Raw genomic sequence first — 20,434 nt, forward strand, 5'->3', positions numbered from 1 at the left:
TGTCTAAACCAGTCTAACCCTGTATAAACTAGCAACTGATCTAACCCTGTATAAACTTTCAATCTGTCTAAACCAGTCTAACCCTGTATAAACTAGCAATCTGTCTAAACCAGTCTAACCCTGTATAAACTATCAACTGTTCTAACCCTGTATAAACTTTCAATCTTTCTAAACCAGTCTAACCCTGTATAAACTAGCAACTGTTCTAACCCTGTATAAACTAGCAATCTGTCTAAACCAGTTTAACGCTGTATAAACTAGCAACTGTTCTAACCCTGTATAAACTTTTAATCTGTCTAAACCAGTCTAACCCTGTATAAACTTTCAATCTGTCTAAACCAGTCTAACCCTGTATAAACTAGCAACTGTTCTAACCCTGTATAAACTTTCAATCTGTCTAAACCAGTCTAACCCTGTATAAACTAGCAACTGTTCTAACCCTGTATAAACTTTCAATCTATCTAAACCAGTCTAACCCTGTATAAACTAGCAACTGATCTAACCCTGTATAAACTTTCAATCTGTCTAAACCAGTCTAACCCCGTATAAACTAGCAACTGATCTAACCCTGTATAAACTTTCAATCTGTCTAAACCAGTCTAACCCTGTATAAACTAGCAACTGATCTAACCCTGTATAAACTTTCAATCTGTCTAAACCAGTCTAACCCTGTATAAACTAGCAACTAATCTAACCCTGTATAAACTTTCAATCTGTCTAAACCAGTCTAACCCTGTATAAACTAGCAACTGATCTAACTCTGTATAAACTTTCAATCTGTCTAAACCAGTCTAACCCTGTATAAACTAGCAACTGATCTAACCCTGTATAAACTTTCAATCTGTCTAAACCAGTCTAACCCTGTATAAACTAGCAACTGATCAAACCCTGTATTAACTTTCAATCTGTCTAAACCAGTCTAACTCTGTATAAACAAGTCATTGTCAATGACACGTCCCCGTTCCGTTCATATTTGAGTGACATATACATTCAAAGCAGATCATGACCGAAATGCACCTGCATATGTACAACACATTGTGCTAAATCTGAACAAAATCCATCCATGCATGACTGAGATCCGGTTCTGGAATTGTGAAAATATGTGATTTTGATGCATTTTCGGCCTTAAAATGGCCATCATTCCGCTATTGTTAAGCAGATCATGAAACAAATGCACATATCTATTTGAGACATGATGTACCATGTGTGTGTGAAGTTTGAACTTGATCAATCCAGACATGTCTTGGATACGGATCCAGAACTGAATTATTTAACAAAATGGCCGCCAGTCGGCCATTTCGAACTTGATCCGAAAAAAAAAAGACGTGCATCAAGGTCCTATTATGTTTAATGTATGTACCAAATTTGAACAAAATCCATCCATGCATAACTGAGATACGGGTCCGGAATGGTGAAAATGTGCGATTTCAATGCATTTTCGGCCTTAAAGCGACCCCCATTTGGCTATCGTTAATGAGATCATGAAACAAATGCACATACATATTTGTGACATGATGTACCTTGTGTGTGTGAAGTTTGAACTTGATCAATCCAGACATGTCTTGGATACGGATCCAGAACTGAATTCTTTAAAACAAAATGGCCGCCAGTCGGCAATTTCGAACCCGATCCAAAAAAAAAATGACGTGCATCAAGGTCCTATTATGTTTAATGTATGTACCAAATTTGAACAAAATCCGTCCATGCATAACTGAGATCCAGGTTCGGAATGGTGAAAATGTGCGATTTTGATGCATTTTTGGCCTTAAAATGGCCGCTATTCGGCTATCGTTAATCGGATCATGAAAAAAATGCATGTGCATATGTCCCATATAATGTGTGATGTATGAGTGAAGTTTGAACGTAATCGGTAAATGCATGTTCGAGATACAGGTGATCACGGACGGACGCACGGACGGACGGACGCACACAGGGCAAAACATAAGTCCCCGTTTTCGGACTGCGTCCGAACGGGGACTAACTAGCAACTGATCTAACCCTGTATAAACTTTCAATCTGTCTAAACCAGTCTAACCCTGTATAAACTAGCAACTGAGCTAACCCTGTATAAACTTTCAATCTGTCTAAACCAGTCTAACCCCGTATAAACTAGCAACTGATCTAACCCTGTATAAACTTTCAATCTGTCTAAACCAGTCTAACCCCGTATAAACTAGCAACTGATCTAACCCTGTATAAACTTTCAATCTGTCTAAACCAGTCTAACCCTGTATAAACTAGCAACTGATCTAACCCTGTATAAACTTTCAATCTGTCTAAACCAGTCTAACCCTGTATAAACTAGCAACTAATCTAACCCTGTATAAACTTTCAATCTGTCTAAACCAGTCTAACCCTGTATAAACTAGCAACTGGTCTAACCCTGTATAAACTTTCAATCTGTCTAAACCAGTCTAACACTGTATAAACTAGCAACTGATCTAACCCTGTATAAACTTTCAATCTGTCTAAACCAGTCCAAGCGTGTATAAACTAGCAACTGTTCTAACCCTGTATAAACTTTTAATCTGTCTAAACCAGTCTACCCCCGTATAAACTAGCAACTGATCTAACCCTGTATAAACTCTCAATCTGTCTAAACCAGTGTAACCCTGTATAAACTAGCAACTGATCTAACCCTGTATAAACTTTCAATCTGTCTAAACCAGTCTAACCCTGTATAAACTAGCAATCTGTCTAAACCAGTCTAACCCTGTATAAACTATCAACTGTTCTAACCCTGTATAAACTTTCAATCTTTCTAAACCAGTCTAACCCTGTATAAACTAGCAACTGTTCTAACCCTGTATAAACTAGCAATCTGTCTAAACCAGTTTAACGCTGTATAAACTAGCAACTGTTCTAACCCTGTATAAACTTTTAATCTGTCTAAACCAGTCTAACCCTGTATAAACTTTCAATCTGTCTAAACCAGTCTAACCCTGTATAAACTAGCAACTGAGCTAACCCTGTATAAACTTTCAATCTGTCTAAACCAGTCTAACCCCGTATAAACTAGCAACTGATCTAACCCTGTATAAACTTTCAATCTGTCTAAACCAGTCTAACCCCGTATAAACTAGCAACTGATCTAACCCTGTATAAACTTTCAATCTGTCTAAACCAGTCTAACCCTGTATAAACTAGCAACTGATCTAACCCTGTATAAACTTTCAATCTGTCTAAACCAGTCTAACCCTGTATAAACTAGCAACTGGTCTAACCCTGTATAAACTTTCAATCTGTCTAAACCAGTCTAACACTGTATAAACTAGCAACTGATCTAACCCTGTATAAACTTTCAATCTGTCTAAACCAGTCCAAGCGTGTATAAACTAGCAACTGTTCTAACCCTGTATAAACTCTCAATCTGTCTAAACCAGTCTAACCCTGTATAAACTAGCAACTGATCTAACCCTGTATAAAGTTTCCATCTGTCTAAACCAGTCTAACCCTGTATAAACTAGCAACTGATCTAACCCTGTATAAACTTTCAATCTGTCTAAACCAGTCTAACCCTGTATAAACTAGCAATCTGTCTAAACCAGTCTAACCCTGTATAAACTATCAACTGTTCTAACCCTGTATAAACTTTCAATCTTTCTAAACCAGTCTAACCCTGTATAAACTAGCAACTGTTCTAACCCTGTATAAACTAGCAATCTGTCTAAACCAGTTTAACGCTGTATAAACTAGCAACTGTTCTAACCCTGTATAAACTTTTAATCTGTCTAAACCAGTCTAACCCTGTATAAACTTTCAATCTGTCTAAATCAGTCTAACCCTGTATAAACTAGCAACTGAGCTAACCCTGTATAAACTTTCAATCTGTCTAAACCAGTCTAACCCCGTATAAACTAGCAACTGATCTAACCCTGTATAAACTTTCAATCTGTCTAAACCAGTCTAACCCCGTATAAACTAGCAACTGATCTAACCCTGTATAAACTTTCAATCTGTCTAAACCAGTCTAACCCTGTATAAACTAGCAACTGATCTAACCCTGTATAAACTTTCAATCTGTCTAAACCAGTCTAACCCTGTATAAACTAGCAACTAATCTAACCCTGTATAAACTTTCAATCTGTCTAAACCAGTCTAACCCTGTATAAACTAGCAACTGGTCTAACCCTGTATAAACTTTCAATCTGTCTAAACCAGTCTAACACTGTATAAACTAGCAACTGATCTAACCCTGTATAAACTTTCAATCTGTCTAAACCAGTCCAAGCCTGTATAAACTAGCAACTGTTCTAACCCTGTTTATAAACTTTTAATCTGTCTAAACCAGTCTACCCCCGTATAAACTAGCAACTGATCTAACCCTGTATAAACTCTCAATCTGTCTAAACCAGTCTAACCCTGTATAAACTAGCAACTGATCTAACCCTGTATAAACTTTCTATCTGTCTAAACCAGTCTAACCCTGTATAAACTAGCAACTGATCTAACCCTGTATAAACTTTCAATCTGTCTAAACCAGTCTAACCCTGTATAAACTAGCAATCTGTCTAAACCAGTCTAACCCTGTATAAACTATCAACTGTTCTAACCCTGTATAAACTTTCAATCTTTCTAAACCAGTCTAACCCTGTATAAACTAGCAACTGTTCTAACCCTGTATAAACTAGCAATCTGTCTAAACCAGTTTAACGCTGTATAAACTAGCAACTGTTCTAACCCTGTATAAACTTTTAATCTGTCTAAACCAGTCTAACCCTGTATAAACTTTCAATCTGTCTAAACCAGTCTAACCCTGTATAAACTAGCAACTGTTCTAACCCTGTATAAACTTTCAATCTGTCTAAACCAGTCTAACCCTGTATAAACTAGCAACTGTTCTAACCCTGTATAAACTTTCAATCTATCTAAACCAGTCTAACCCTGTATAAACTAGCAAATGTTCTAACCCAGTATAAACATTCAACCTGTCTAAACCAGTCTAACCCTGTATACACTAGCAACTGATCTAACCCTGTATAAACTTTCAATCTGTCTAAACCAGTCTAACCCTGTATGAACTAGCAACTGTTCTAACCCTGTATAAACTTTCAATCTGTCTAAACCAGTCTAACCCTGTATAAACTAGCAACTGTTCTAACCCTGTATAAACTTTCAATCTATCTAAACCAGTCTAACCCTGTATAAACTAGCAACTGTTCTAACCCTGTATAAACTTTCTTTCTGTCTAAACCAGTCTAACCCTGTATAAACTAGCAACTGTTCTAACCCTGTATAAACTTTCAATCTATCTAAACCAGTCTAACCCTGTATAAACTAGCAACTGATCTAACCCTGTATAAACTTTCAATCTGTCTAAACCAGTCTAACCCTGTATAAACTAGCAACTGATCTAACTCTGTATAAACTTTCAATCTGTCTAAACCAGTCTAACCCTGTATAAACTAGCAACTGATCTAACCCTGTATAAACTTTCAATCTGTCTAAACCAGTCTAACCCTGTATAAACTAGCAACTGATCAAACCCTGTATTAACTTTCAATCTGTCTAAACCAGTCTAACTCTGTATAAACAAGTCATTGTCAATGACACGTCCCCGTTCCGTTCATATTTGAGTGACATATACATTCAAAGCAGATCATGACCGAAATGCACCTGCATATGTACAACACATTGTGCTAAATCTGAACAAAATCCATCCATGCATGACTGAGATCCGGTTCTGGAATTGTGAAAATATGTGATTTTGATGCATTTTCGGCCTTAAAATGGCCATCATTCCGCTATTGTTAAGCAGATCATGAAACAAATGCACATATCTATTTGAGACATGATGTACCATGTGTGTGTGAAGTTTGAACTTGATCAATCCAGACATGTCTTGGATACGGATCCAGAACTGAATTATTTAACAAAATGGCCGCCAGTCGGCCATTTCGAACTTGATCCGAAAAAAAAAAGACGTGCATCAAGGTCCTATTATGTTTAATGTATGTACCAAATTTGAACAAAATCCATCCATGCATAACTGAGATACGGGTCCCTGTATAAACTAGCAACTGGTCTAACCCTGTATAAACTTTCAATCTGTCTAAACCAGTCTAACACTGTATAAACTAGCAACTGATCTAACCCTGTATAAACTTTCAATCTGTCTAAACCAGTTCAAGCGTGTATAAACTAGCAACTGTTCTAACCCTGTATAAACTTTTAATCTGTCTAAACCAGTCTACCCCCGTATAAACTAGCAACTGATCTAACCCTGTATAAACTCTCAATCTGTCTAAACCAGTCTAACCCTGTATAAACTAGCAACTGATCTAACCCTGTATAAAGTTTCCATCTGTCTAAACCAGTCTAACCCTGTATAAACTAGCAACTGATCTAACCCTGTATAAACTTTCAATCTGTCTAAACCAGTCTAACCCTGTATAAACTAGCAATCTGTCTAAACCAGTCTAACCCTGTATAAACTATCAACTGTTCTAACCCTGTATAAACTTTCAATCTTTCTAAACCAGTCTAACCCTGTATAAACTAGCAACTGTTCTAACCCTGTATAAACTAGCAATCTGTCTAAACCAGTTTAACGCTGTATAAACTAGCAACTGTTCTAACCCTGTATAAACTTTTAATCTGTCTAAACCAGTCTAACCCTGTATAAACTTTCAATCTGTCTAAATCAGTCTAACCCTGTATAAACTAGCAACTGAGCTAACCCTGTATAAACTTTCAATCTGTCTAAACCAGTCTAACCCCGTATAAACTAGCAACTGATCTAACCCTGTATAAACTTTCAATCTGTCTAAACCAGTCTAACCCCGTATAAACTAGCAACTGATCTAACCCTGTATAAACTTTCAATCTGTCTAAACCAGTCTAACCCTGTATAAACTAGCAACTGATCTAACCCTGTATAAACTTTCAATCTGTCTAAACCAGTCTAACCCTGTATAAACTAGCAACTAATCTAACCCTGTATAAACTTTCAATCTGTCTAAACCAGTCTAACCCTGTATAAACTAGCAACTGGTCTAACCCTGTATAAACTTTCAATCTGTCTAAACCAGTCTAACACTGTATAAACTAGCAACTGATCTAACCCTGTATAAACTTTCAATCTGTCTAAACCAGTCCAAGCCTGTATAAACTAGCAACTGTTCTAACCCTGTTTATAAACTTTTAATCTGTCTAAACCAGTCTACCCCCGTATAAACTAGCAACTGATCTAACCCTGTATAAACTCTCAATCTGTCTAAACCAGTCTAACCCTGTATAAACTAGCAACTGATCTAACCCTGTATAAACTTTCTATCTGTCTAAACCAGTCTAACCCTGTATAAACTAGCAACTGATCTAACCCTGTATAAACTTTCAATCTGTCTAAACCAGTCTAACCCTGTATAAACTAGCAATCTGTCTAAACCAGTCTAACCCTGTATAAACTATCAACTGTTCTAACCCTGTATAAACTTTCAATCTTTCTAAACCAGTCTAACCCTGTATAAACTAGCAACTGTTCTAACCCTGTATAAACTAGCAATCTGTCTAAACCAGTTTAACGCTGTATAAACTAGCAACTGTTCTAACCCTGTATAAACTTTTAATCTGTCTAAACCAGTCTAACCCTGTATAAACTTTCAATCTGTCTAAACCAGTCTAACCCTGTATAAACTAGCAACTGTTCTAACCCTGTATAAACTTTCAATCTGTCTAAACCAGTCTAACCCTGTATAAACTAGCAACTGTTCTAACCCTGTATAAACTTTCAATCTATCTAAACCAGTCTAACCCTGTATAAACTAGCAAATGTTCTAACCCAGTATAAACATTCAACCTGTCTAAACCAGTCTAACCCTGTATACACTAGCAACTGATCTAACCCTGTATAAACTTTCAATCTGTCTAAACCAGTCTAACCCTGTATAAACTAGCAACTGTTCTAACCCTGTATAAACTTTCAATCTGTCTAAACCAGTCTAACCCTGTATAAACTAGCAACTGTTCTAACCCTGTATAAACTTTCAATCTATCTAAACCAGTCTAACCCTGTATAAACTAGCAACTGTTCTAACCCTGTATAAACGTTCAATCTATCTAAATCAGTCTAACCCTGTATAAACTAGCAACTGTTCTAACCCTGTATAAACTTTCAATCTGTCTAAACCAGTCTAACCCTGTATAAACTAGCAACTGTTCTAACCCTGTATAAACTTTCAATCTGTCTAAACCAGTCTAACCCTGTATAAACTAGCAACTGTTCTAACCCTGTATAAACTTTCAATCTATCTAAACCAGTCTAACCCTGTATAAACTAGCAACTGATTTAACACTGTATAAACTTTCAATCTGTCTAAACCAGTCTAACCCTGTATACACTAGCAACTGATCTAACCCTGTATAAACTTTCAATCTGTCTAAACCAGTCTAACCCTGTATACAGTAGCAACTGTTCTAACCTTGTATAAACTTTCAATCTGTCTAAACCAGTCTAACCCTGTATAAACTAGCAACTGTTCTAACCCTGTATAAACTTTCAATCTATCTAAACCAGTCTAACCCTGTATAAACTAGCAACTGTTCTAACCCTGTATAAACTTTCAATCTATCTAAACCAGTCTAACTCTGTATAAACTAGCAACTGTTCTAACCCTGTATAAACTTTCAATCTGTCTAAACCAGTCTAACCCTGTATAAACTAGCAACTGTTCTAACCCTGTATAAACTTTCAATCTGTCTAAACCAGTCTAACCCTGTATAAACTAGCAACTGTTCTAACCCTGTATAAACTTTCAATCTATCTAAACCAGTCTAACCCTGTATAAACTAGCAACTGATTTAACCCTGTATAAACTTTCAATCTGTCTAAACCAGTCTAACCCTGTATAAACTAGCAACTGTTCTAACCCAGTATAAACATTCAATCTATCTAAACCAGTCTAACCCTGTATAAACTAGCAACTGATCTAACCCTGTATAAACTTTCAATCTGTCTAAACCAGTCTAACCCTGTATAAACTAGCAACTGTTCTAACCCTGTATAAACTTTCAATCTGTCTAAACCAGTCTAACCCTGTATAAACTAGCAACTGTTCTAACCCTGTATAAACTTTCAATCTATCTAAACCAGTCTAACCCTGTATAAACTAGCAACTGTTCTAACCCAGTATAAACATTCAACCTGTCTAAACCAGTCTAACCCTGTATACACTAGCAACCATTCTAACCCTGTATAAACTTTCAATCTGTCTAAACCAGTCTAACCCTGTATAAACTAGCAACTGTTCTAACCCTGTATAGCTTTCAATCTATCTAAACCAGTCTAACCCTGTATAAACTAGCAACTGGTCTAACCCTGTATAAACTAGCAACTGTTCTAACCCTGTATAAACTTTCAATCTATCTAAACCAGTCTAACCCTGTATAAACTAGCAACTGTTCTAACCCTGTATAAACTTTCAACCTGTCTAAACCAGTCTAACCCTGTATAAAGTAGCAACTGATCTAACCCTGTATACACTTTTAATCTGTCTAAACCAGTCTAACCCTGTATACAGTAGCAACTGATCTAACCCTGTATAAACTTTCAATCTGTCTAAACCAGTCTAACCCTGTATACACTAGCAACCATTCTAACCCTGTATAAACTTTCAATCTGTCTAAACCAGTCTAACCCTGTATACACTAGCAACCATTCTAACCCTGTATAAACTTTCAATCTGTCTAAACCAGTCTAACCCTGTATACAGTAGCAACTGTTCTGAACCTGTTCAAACTGTCTAAACCAGTCTAACCCTGTATAAACTAGCAAACTCTCTAAACCTGTTCAAAGTGGTCTAACTCTGTATAAACTAGCAAACTCTCTAAACCAGTCTAATTCTGTATGAACTAGCAAACTATCTAAACCAGTGTAACCCTGTAAAAACTAGCAACCGTTCTGAACCTGTTCAAACCAGTCTAACCTCATGTAAACAAGCAAGTTGTCTAAACCAGTCTAATTCTTATAAACTAGCAATTGTTCTGAAGCTGTTCAAAATGGTCTAAACCAGTTTAAACCGGTCTAACCCTTTTATAAACTAGCAACCATTCTAACCCTGTATAAACTTTCAATTTGTCTAAACCAGTCTAACCCTGGATACACTAGCAACTGATCTAACCCTGTATAAACTTTCAATCTGTCTAAACCAGTCTAACCCTGTATACAGTAGCTACTGTTCTGAACCTGTTCAAACTGTCTAACCCTGTATAAACTAGCAAACTGGTCTAAACCTGTTCAAACCAGTCTAACCTAATGTAAACAAGCAAGTTGTCTAAACCAGTCTAAACCATTATAAACTAGCAATCGTTCTGAACCTGTTCAAACTGGTCTAAACCTGTTTAAACCAGTCTGACTGTGTAAACTAGCAAACTGTCTAAACCAGTCTAACCCTGTAAAAACTAGCAACCGTTCTGAACCTGTTCAAACTGGTCTAAACCAGTCTAACCCTCTATAAACTGGCAAACTGACAACCTGTTTTAACAAGACTAACCTCCTATAAACAAGCACACTGTCTAAACCAGTCTAACCCTGTAGAAACTAGCAACCGTTCTGAGCCTGTTCACACTGGTCTAAACCAGTCTAACTCTGTATAAACAAGTCATTGTCAATGACACGTCCCTGTTCCGTTCATATTTGAGTGACATATACATGTACATTCAAAGCAGATCATGACCGAAATGCACCTACATACAGTACAGTTCTCGCGGAAGCTTTGGCTTCACTTCAGCGTCAGCTTCGCTTCAGCATCGCATCGTTATGGCATTGTTATGGCTTCATCGTCGCATCAATGTCGCGACATTAAAAAGTTAGGCGATTATCGCTTCGCTTCATTGTGGCCTCATTATGGCGACAATGTGGCATCAGCATCGCTTCATCAAACAAAGAAGTACTGTACTCATTTCCCCCAAACCTCTTGACCGCTTCCGCTTTTGACCGGTCAAATTCTGTTTTATTTTCGACCGTGCAAAAATTCGGACTACGAAAAATGTTCTGGTTTTCATAGATCACGGTTACTAGTTTAGTAACCGTGCATAGATGTTGAACAACCGTCAAAAGTTCAAATACTTTTTGTTTTATCTATAATTATATGCACGCAATCTGACCCTTTGACCTAGATTTGGCTGGGATTGAATATTTTATTTTAGACAATATTCCGACGTGACGCACTGCTACAAAATGTATTCAACAGAAGTACAACATGGTTGTCTGGGTTTCTTTTCCTGATTGTGTTGAGTTTACGGTTTGTATAATTATTGTTGTTTCCCCCCAAGCAGAAGACAAGCCGAAGGACCATGAAGCTAAATAGAATTCCCACGTATGGACGTGGACTGAGTGAAAGAAAATATTTCTAAGGCTAAAATAAAAATGACCTACTATTACACCTCTTTGTGTATTTGTCAATTTTGTATATATTTGATATGACCGTATGATCGTAAATATCTAGAAAAATCTCGCCTTTCGTTAATAATTTCATTTGTTTGAAATGTCTACCGACCGTAATTTGTTTCTCCAAACGGTCCCGACGTCCGCCTTGAAATCAATGGAACTTCAACTACTAGTATCCATTTCTCACCTTGAAATAAAAAAATCGAAGAGCATCGGGAGATATATTATTAACCAGTCTTACGAATCGCTAGCTTTATTTTATTCGAATTCATAAAATTCACGAGTTTTCGACATTTGCTGGCAACGTCCGCGCTAAAATGGTTGAAAATGTGGGTATGGTTTTCTCGCAAAGTCCTGTTGATAATACGGACAAATATGGTTCTGTGACCCAGGTCGTGCTCCGATCAGGTGACTCTCAGCCAATCAATGATGTTGTAACAAAACATATTTAACGCAAATTGAAGGGTCGTCGTACCATCCAATCTACATCATCGATTCACAAAGTTTTTTTTGTGCTGTGACAGGCTTCGCAATTATTCACTGAAAAACATCAGTATATTTTGACAAACGGATGGGATTTGACCTCAGTTAAAAAAAAGAAAAAAAAAACAGGGCTGAGTTACAAATCAGTTTTGCAAGTTCGGAAATAAGGTAAACCAGACTGGGGTCGATGATTTTTAGTATCGAAGGACTTCCAGGTGAATCATGATTTTCAAATTGTTCATCGGCTGGTCACCAAATATTTACGGTCACACTAAATGGACAAGTTTTTTTTCTGAAGCCCAATAAATTATTCCTGCATGTCAAGCGCTATTCGATTTTTTTACAGGGCATGTGGCTCGTTTTCATTCGAAAATATGTTTGTGAGAATACTTTTAAAGTACGTATAGATCGAGCTCAGATCACTGATCGTGACTTAATTTTGAGAATTGGTTGTCAAATTTTACCAGACCGACGCCACCACAACCATCCAATCATATGTTGGAAATGTACGCACTTGTTTTGGAACTTTGTATCAAGATGACTGGCGACGACGCCGACGCACCAGGCGGCGTACGTGTGTATTGCATGTTTTAGTATTCCGGGCATGGGGTCGGACTCAGCTAAAACTAAACGAAACAGAGAAAATACCACCGAAATGAGGAGTCTGAATCTGCTCTTCTAGCAGCAAATAAAATGAGCGAAAAAAGGGTAATTTTATAACAAGAACAGTTTCACTTCGTATACAACAAATTGTGTTGTATCAGAATGACGATTGCATCGTGTGATTTGAATTTATCACGATTTTCCTTCCAGTCAATATGAAACTCGTCACCTTGCCGATTGTAATGTACTTCGCAAAGTTTTTGGTGCCCAATACTCGCAACACTAAAATAATTAAACAAGATATCTTTTTAAAATGTCATTTTACTCTTGATCATATTATTTTATTCGCCTTGAATTTCAAATCGATTACATATCGAACTTCTGTACACGTTTTTGTCTACTGCCCTTCTGCGTGCAAATAATGAGGTCATACTCATGTCACAATAAGTTGAAGCTGATGCCATGTTGATGCCATGAGACTGCGAAGCTGAGGCCACGATGATGCCACAAAATAGCGAGGCGAACAGAGCTTCAATTTTCAATGACGCAAAGCTGATGCCACAATGATGCGATGCTGAGGCGACAATGAAGCCATGCGTAGGCGACAATGATGCCACAAAAGCCAAAGCTTCCGCGAGAACTGTACTGTATGTACAACACATTGTACTAAATCTGAACAAAATCCATCCATGCATGACTGAGATCCGGTTCCGGAATTGTGAAAATACGTGATTTTGATGCATTTTCGGCCTTAAAATGGCCATCATTCAGCTATTGTTAAGCGGATCATGAAACAAATGCACATATCTATTTGTGACATGATGTACCATGTGTGTGTGAAGTTTGAACTTGAACAATCCAGACATGTCTCAGATACGGATCCAGAACTGAATTCTTTAAAACAAAATGGCCGCCAGTCGGCCATTTCGAACTTGATCCGGGAAAAAAAAATAACGTGCATCAAGGTCCTATTATGTTTAATGTATGTACCAAATTTGAACAAAATCCGTCCATGCATAACTGAGATCCGGGTCCGGAATGGTGAAAATGTGCGATTTCAATGCATTTTCGGCCTTAAAACGGCAGCCATTTGGCTATCGTTAATGAGATCATGAAACAAATGCACATATATATTTGTGACATGATGTACCTTGTGTGTGTGAAGTTTGAACTCGATCATTCCAGACATGTCTCAGATACTGATCCAGAACTGAATTCTTTAAAACAAAATGGCTGCTAGTCGGCTATTTCAAACCTGATCCAAAACAAAAATGATGTGCATCAAGGTCGTATTATGTTTAATGTATGTACCAAATTTGAACAAAATTCGTCCATGCATAACTGAGATCCGGGTCCGTAATGGTGAAAATGTGCGATTTTGATGCATTTTCGGCCTTAAAATGGCCGCTATTCGGCTATCGTTAATCGGATCATGAAAAAAATGCATGTGCATATGTCTCATATAATGTGTAATGTATGAGTGAAGTTTGAACTTAATCGGTCCATGCATGTTCGAGATACAGGTGATCACAGACACATGCACGGACGCACACAGGGCAAAACATAAGTCCCCGTTTATCTGAAAAACAAAATTATTTGCATCAAGGTCCCATAATGTCTAATGTATATACCAAGTTTACACAAAATCCATCTGTTAATGGCTGAGAAATGCTTGTTTTTGATGATTTTTAGCACAAAAATGGCCGCTATTCGGCCATCTTGAATCAGATCGTGAAACAAATTGACGTGCATATGTATACTATCATGTATGATGTATGTGTGAAGTTTGATTGTGATTGGTCCAGGCATTTCTAAAATACAGGTCCGGACGCACGCACAGACGCACGCACGCACACACCCACCCACCCACACACGGAGGTCAAAATATAAGTCCCCGTTTTCGGACTGCGTCCGAACGGGGACTAACTAGCAAACTGTTTAAACCAGACTGACCCTGTATAAACTACCAAACTGTTTAAACCAGTCTAACCCTGTATAAACTGGCAAACTGGCAAACTGACAACATGTTTAAACCAGTCTAACCTCAAATAAACTAGCAAACTGTCTAAACCAGTCTAACCATGTATACACTAGCAACTAATCTAACCCTGTCTAAACCAGTCTAACCCTGTATACACTAGCAACCATTCTAACCCTGTATAAACTTTCAATCTGTCTAAACCAGTCTAACCCTGTATACACGAGCAACTGATCTAACCCTGTATAAACTAGCAATATGTCTAAACCAGTCTAACCCTGTATACACAAGCAACTGATCTAACCCTGTATAAACTTTCAATCTGTCTAAACCAGTCTAACCCTGTATACACTAGCAACTGATCTAACCCTGTATAAACTAGCAATATGTCTAAACCAGTCTAACCCTGTATACACAAGCAACTGATCTAACCCTGTATAAACTTTTAATCTGTCTAAACCAGTCTAATCCTGTATAAACTGGCAAACTGACAACCTGTTTAAACCTCCTATAAACTAGCAACCATTCTAACTCTGTATAAACTAGCAAACTGTCTAAACCAGTCCAACCCTTATAAACTAGCAATTGATCAAACCCTGTATAAATTTTCAATCTGTCTAAACTAGTCTGACCCTGTATAAACTACCAAACTGACATGTTTAAACCAGTCTAACCTCGAATAAACTAGCAAACTGTCTAAACCAGTCTAACCCTGTATACACTAGCAAGTAATCTAACCCTATATAAACCATTCTAACCCTGTATACACTAGCAACAGTTCTAACCCTGTATAAACTTTCAATCTGTCTAAACCAGTCTAACCCTGTATGAACTAGCAACTGATTTAACCCTATATAAACTTTCAATCTGTCTAGTCCAGTCTAACCTGTATAAACTAGCAATCTGTCTATACCAGTCTAACCTGTATAAACTAGCAACGGATCTAACTGTGTGTAAACTTTCAACCTGTCTAAACCAGTCTCACCTGTATAAACTAGCAACTGATCTAACCCTGTATAAACTAGTCTAACCTGTATAAACTAGCAACTGATCTAACCCTGTATAAACTAGCAATCTGTCTAAACCAGTCTAATCCTGTATACACTACCAACTGATCTAACCCTGTATAAACTTTCAATCTGATGAGACCAGTCCAACCCTGTATACAGTAGCAACTGATCTAACCCTGTAAAAACTTTTAATCTGTCTAAACCAGTCTAATCCTGTATAAACTGGCAAACTGACAACCTGTTTAAACCTCCTATAAACTAGCAACCATTCTAACTCTGTATAAACTAACAAACTGTCTAAACCAGTCCAACCCTTATAAACTAGCAATTGATCAAACCCTGTATAAATTTTCAATCTGTCTAAACTAGTCTGACCCTGTATAAACTACCAAACTGACATGTTTAAACCAGTCTAACCTCGAATAAACTAGCAAACTGTCTAAACCAGTCTAACCCTGTATACACTAGCAACTGATCTAACCCTGTATGAACTTTCAATCTGTCTAAACCAGTCTAATCCTGTATAAACAAGCAAACTGTATAAACTAGTCTAACCCTGTATACACTAGCAACTGATCTAATCGTGTATAAACTTTCAATCTGTCTAAACCAGTCTAACCCTGTATACACTAGCAACTGTTCTAACCCAGTATAAACTTTCAATTTGTCTAGACCAGTCTAACCCTGTATGAACTGGCAAACTGACAACATGTTTAAACCAGTCTAACCTCGAATAAACTAGCAAACTGTATAAACCAGTCTTACCCTGAATACACTAGCAACTAATCTAACCCTATATAAACCATTTTAACCCTGTATACACTAGCAACAGTTCTAACCCTGTATAAAATTTCAATCTGTCTAAACCAGTCTAACCATGTATACACTAGCAACTGTTCTAACCCTGTATAAACTTTCAATCTGTCTAAACCAGTCTAACCCTGTATGAACTAGCAACTGATTTAACTCTATATAAACTTTCAATTTGTCTAGACCAGTCTAACCCTGTATAAACTAGCAACTGATCTAACCCTGTATAAACTTTCAATCTGTCTTAACCAGTCTAACCCTGTATACACTAGCAACTGACCTAACCCTGTGTAAACTTTCAATCTGTCTAGACCAGTCTAACCCTGTATACAGTAGCAAGTGATTTAACCCTGTAAAAACTTTTAATCTGTCTAAACCAGTCTAATCCTGTATAAACAAGCAAACTGTCTAATCCAGTCTAACCCTGTATACACTAGCAACTGATCTAATCCTGTATAAACTTTCAATCTGTCTAAACCAGTTTAACCCTGTATACAGTAGCAACTGATCTATCCCTGTAAAAACGTTTAATCTGTATAAACCAGTCTAATCCTGTATAAACTGACAACCTGTTTAAACCAGTCTAACCTCCTATAAACTAGCAACTATTCTAACTCTGTATAAACCAGTCTAACCCTGTATAAACTGGCAAACTGACAACATGTTTAAACCAGTCTAACCTCAAATAAACTAGCAAACTGTCTAAACCAGTCTAACCCTGTATAAACTTTCAATCTGTCCAAACCAGTCTAACCCTAGTATACACTAGCAACTGATCTAACCCTGTATAAACTAGCAATCTGTCTAAACCAGTCTAACCCTGTATACACTAGCAACTGATCTAACCCTGTATAAACTTTCAATCTATCTAGACCAGTCTAACCCTTTATAAACTAGCAATCTGTCTAAACCAGTATAATCCTGTATACATTAGCAACTGATCTAACCCTGTATAAACTTTCAATCTGTCTAAACCAGTCTAACCCTGTATACACTAGCAACTGATCTAACCCTGTATAAACTTTCAATCTGTCTAATCCTGTATAAACTGTCAACCTGTTTAAACCAGTTTAATCTTGTATAAACAAGCAAACTGTCTAAACCAGTCTAACCCTGTATATACTAGCAACTGATCTAATCCTGTATGAACTTTCAATCTGTCTAAACCAGTCTAACCCTGTATACACTAGCAACTAATCTAACCCTGTATAAACTTTCAATCTGTCTAAACCAGTCTAACCCTGTATACAGTAGCAACTGATCTAACCCTGTATAAACTTTCAATCTGTCTACACCAGTCTAACCCTGTATAAACTAGCAATCTGTCTACACCAGTCTAACCCTGTATAAACTAGCAACTGATCTAACCTTGTGTAAACTTTCAACCTGTCTAAACCAGTCTAACCCTGTATACAGTAGCAACTGATCTAACCCTGTATAAACTTTCAATCTGTCTAAACCAGTCTAACCCTGTATACAGTAGCAACTGATATAACCCTGTATAAACTTTCAATCTGTCTAAACCAGTCTAACCCTGTATACACTAGCAACTGATCTAATCCTGTATGTACTTTCAATCTGTCTAAACCAGTCTAACCCTGTATACACTAGCAACTGGATCTAACCCTGTATAAACTTTCAATCTGTCTAAACCAGTCTAACCCTGTATACAGTAGCAACTGATCTAACCCTGTATAAACTTTCAATCTGTCTACACCAGTCTAACCCTGTATAAACTAGCAATCTGTCTACACCAGTCTAACCCTGTATAAACTAGCAACTGATCTAACCTTGTGTAAACTTTCAACCTGTCTAAACCAGTCTAACCCTGTATACAGTAGCAACTGATCTAACCCTGTATAAACTTTCAAACTGTCTAAACCAGTCTAATCCTGTATACAGTAGCAACTGATCTAACCCTGTATAAACTTTCAATCTGTCTACACCAGTCTAACCCTGTATAAACTTTCAATCTGTCTAAACCAGTCTAACCTGTATAAACTAGCAACTGATCTAACCTTGTGTAAACTTTCAACCTGTCTAAACCAGTATAACCTGTATAAACTGCCAACCTGTCCAAACTGATCTAAAACCTTGAATACAAACATTTCCTGCGTAGTATTGGTAGACATATCAAAGACTCACCTGATACGCTCTGTCAATATTATCACAGAATGGCAAGAATGCATCAGAAGTTAGTGCTACACCTTTCAGTTTTGATAACCACTGCTCACGCTCGGACTGCAGTAAGAATAACAAAGCAATAATTGATAAATTTGAAAATTGATTTCAAAATACTGTATTCAATACAAACAATGAATTCAGAATATGTAAATAACTACAATGTATTCTGAAGAAGTTGAGTGAACTCTCCAAAAGTGAAATCTCTTTGAGTAAATTGACGTGACCTTGTCATGCATTGGAGACAAAGTATTTTTCAAACATCTTTATTCACCATTCCAATCTAATCCCTGATAGAGTAGAGGTTATAGGTACTTGCTACATTTACACGGCAGCATTCTATCAGAGGCGAACTACTGCTCTTCCCACCGAATAACGGGAAATTATCTCCAATGCATTTACACAGTCGAGGGTGCCAAACGAAAGCAGACATCTGTCAGAGTTCAATTCAGTTTGACAGAGTCGCAGGGAAAAGTGCCCTCAAATACTTAATATGAAAACAACATGGCTGAAAATGATTTTGGTGTCATGCTTGTGTTGTTTCTTTATATGACATGATGCTGTTAAGCTAGGAGAAAAAATAAAAACAGTAATCAGTCTGAGAAAATGCACTGTATTATGATTTAGGTATCTTGAATACGTTAAAGTACGCTGAATGTGTAACAGTCTATTCACTTAAGTTATTGTCATGCAAAATTACCATCTTGTAATTGTTTAACTGTTAAGATATGTGTAACAATTGTCAACCTAAACCTAGTACGAACACATCGCCGTATCATGACTGCTTTCTACCATTTTTATCTTTGGTGTCTTTAAACAATTTTCATTGGATTTGTTCAGTTGTTCTTTCAAGTTTTTGTCGCATAACTTTGTACCCCATTATTCTGTTCCTCGGTGAGCTATCAATCTATTGCAGTATTTCTTCACTCATATAGATATTAGGGCCAGTTACCTCTTTGTTGAGCCAAAAATTACGTAAAATTACAAATGACGTTGTCATAATTGAAATGGGAGTTTACTTGAAGATGACGATTGAGGGCATGATTTCGGCTCCGATAGTAGGGTCTATACATGTATACACGGTCGGAGCCATGTCAGGGCTCAACCCTATCAGAGTTCAATCCCAAGGGTTTATTGGAGCTGAATGGGCTCCGATAAAATGCAGTTGTGTAAATGTAGCAACTGTCTCTCAATAACAAAGTCATTGTTCAAACCCTGCTTGGCCAAATTTTCAGTTATTGCCAAAGAACTCTCATTTATTTCTAAAGTTCCAAACCTTGACAATTGACCAAGCACTACACTTCAGAAGTGCTTGACATTTAAAATTATGTACATTACTTCATATGCACAAATCAAAACTGTTAGTGAGGCTGATTAAAAAAATCAACAAATATAAATGTTATAAATGCAGTTAGTACCTGTGTTAACTGTTCAGGTGTTTTCTTTAGCATACTCTCCCATGCAGATGTCTCCATGTCCTACAAAAAAAATAATTATTAAAATATTCAAGAAATCATAACGAGAAGTCATAATTATATTTATGTTAATTTCTAAATTACATTACAGTGTTTAAGTGAATATACAGAGTGGTTTATATTTGATTGGCATTTATCTTGAACTGTTTAAGTTTGTTTTTTCCCTGACATTTATTTAATAGTAAGCTTTGTTCAAGTTAAGGGGTTAGCATACGTTCGCTGGTTCAATTTTTTGGCCTCAATTTACAGATTGAAACATATATTTTACCCATACATATACCATAATAAAGATCTTGTTTCAAACTTTGGAAATATGGCAATTTTTTTAAATTATGCAAACACAAAGTCACGTGATCACAAGAATACGCAAAAATGGAGTAAAACGGTTAATGACGCAATTAATAATTAATTTGCAGCACGACTGAATATATTTTTTTATGTAAATATTATAGAGGGGTGCTTCATGTACAATGTTCTTCGGGTTTTTTGCAACTATAATTTGTTTTAA

At 36.9% G+C, this 20,434-nt stretch overlaps 1 protein-coding gene across 1 annotated transcript in view; it reads right to left on the minus strand.

Moving 5' to 3' along the window:
* LOC146730199 (bifunctional purine biosynthesis protein ATIC-like) overlaps positions 1–20,434 on the minus strand; it is a 50,254-nt gene that overhangs the window by 23,082 nt on the left and 6,738 nt on the right. The window contains exons 6-7 of the mRNA XM_085494337.1: positions 19,870–19,929; positions 18,416–18,511 (exon numbers count right to left, since the gene is read on the minus strand). Of these exons, the coding sequence (XP_085350463.1) occupies positions 18,416–18,511; positions 19,870–19,926 (153 nt within the window). The 5' untranslated portion in view covers positions 19,927–19,929. The remainder of the gene's footprint in view (positions 1–18,415; positions 18,512–19,869; positions 19,930–20,434) is intronic.

This window comes from Saccoglossus kowalevskii, chromosome 20 (assembly GCF_978046115.1).
Source record: "Saccoglossus kowalevskii chromosome 20, keSacKowa6.1, whole genome shotgun sequence".
Classification (NCBI taxonomy): domain Eukaryota; kingdom Metazoa; phylum Hemichordata; class Enteropneusta; family Harrimaniidae; genus Saccoglossus; species Saccoglossus kowalevskii.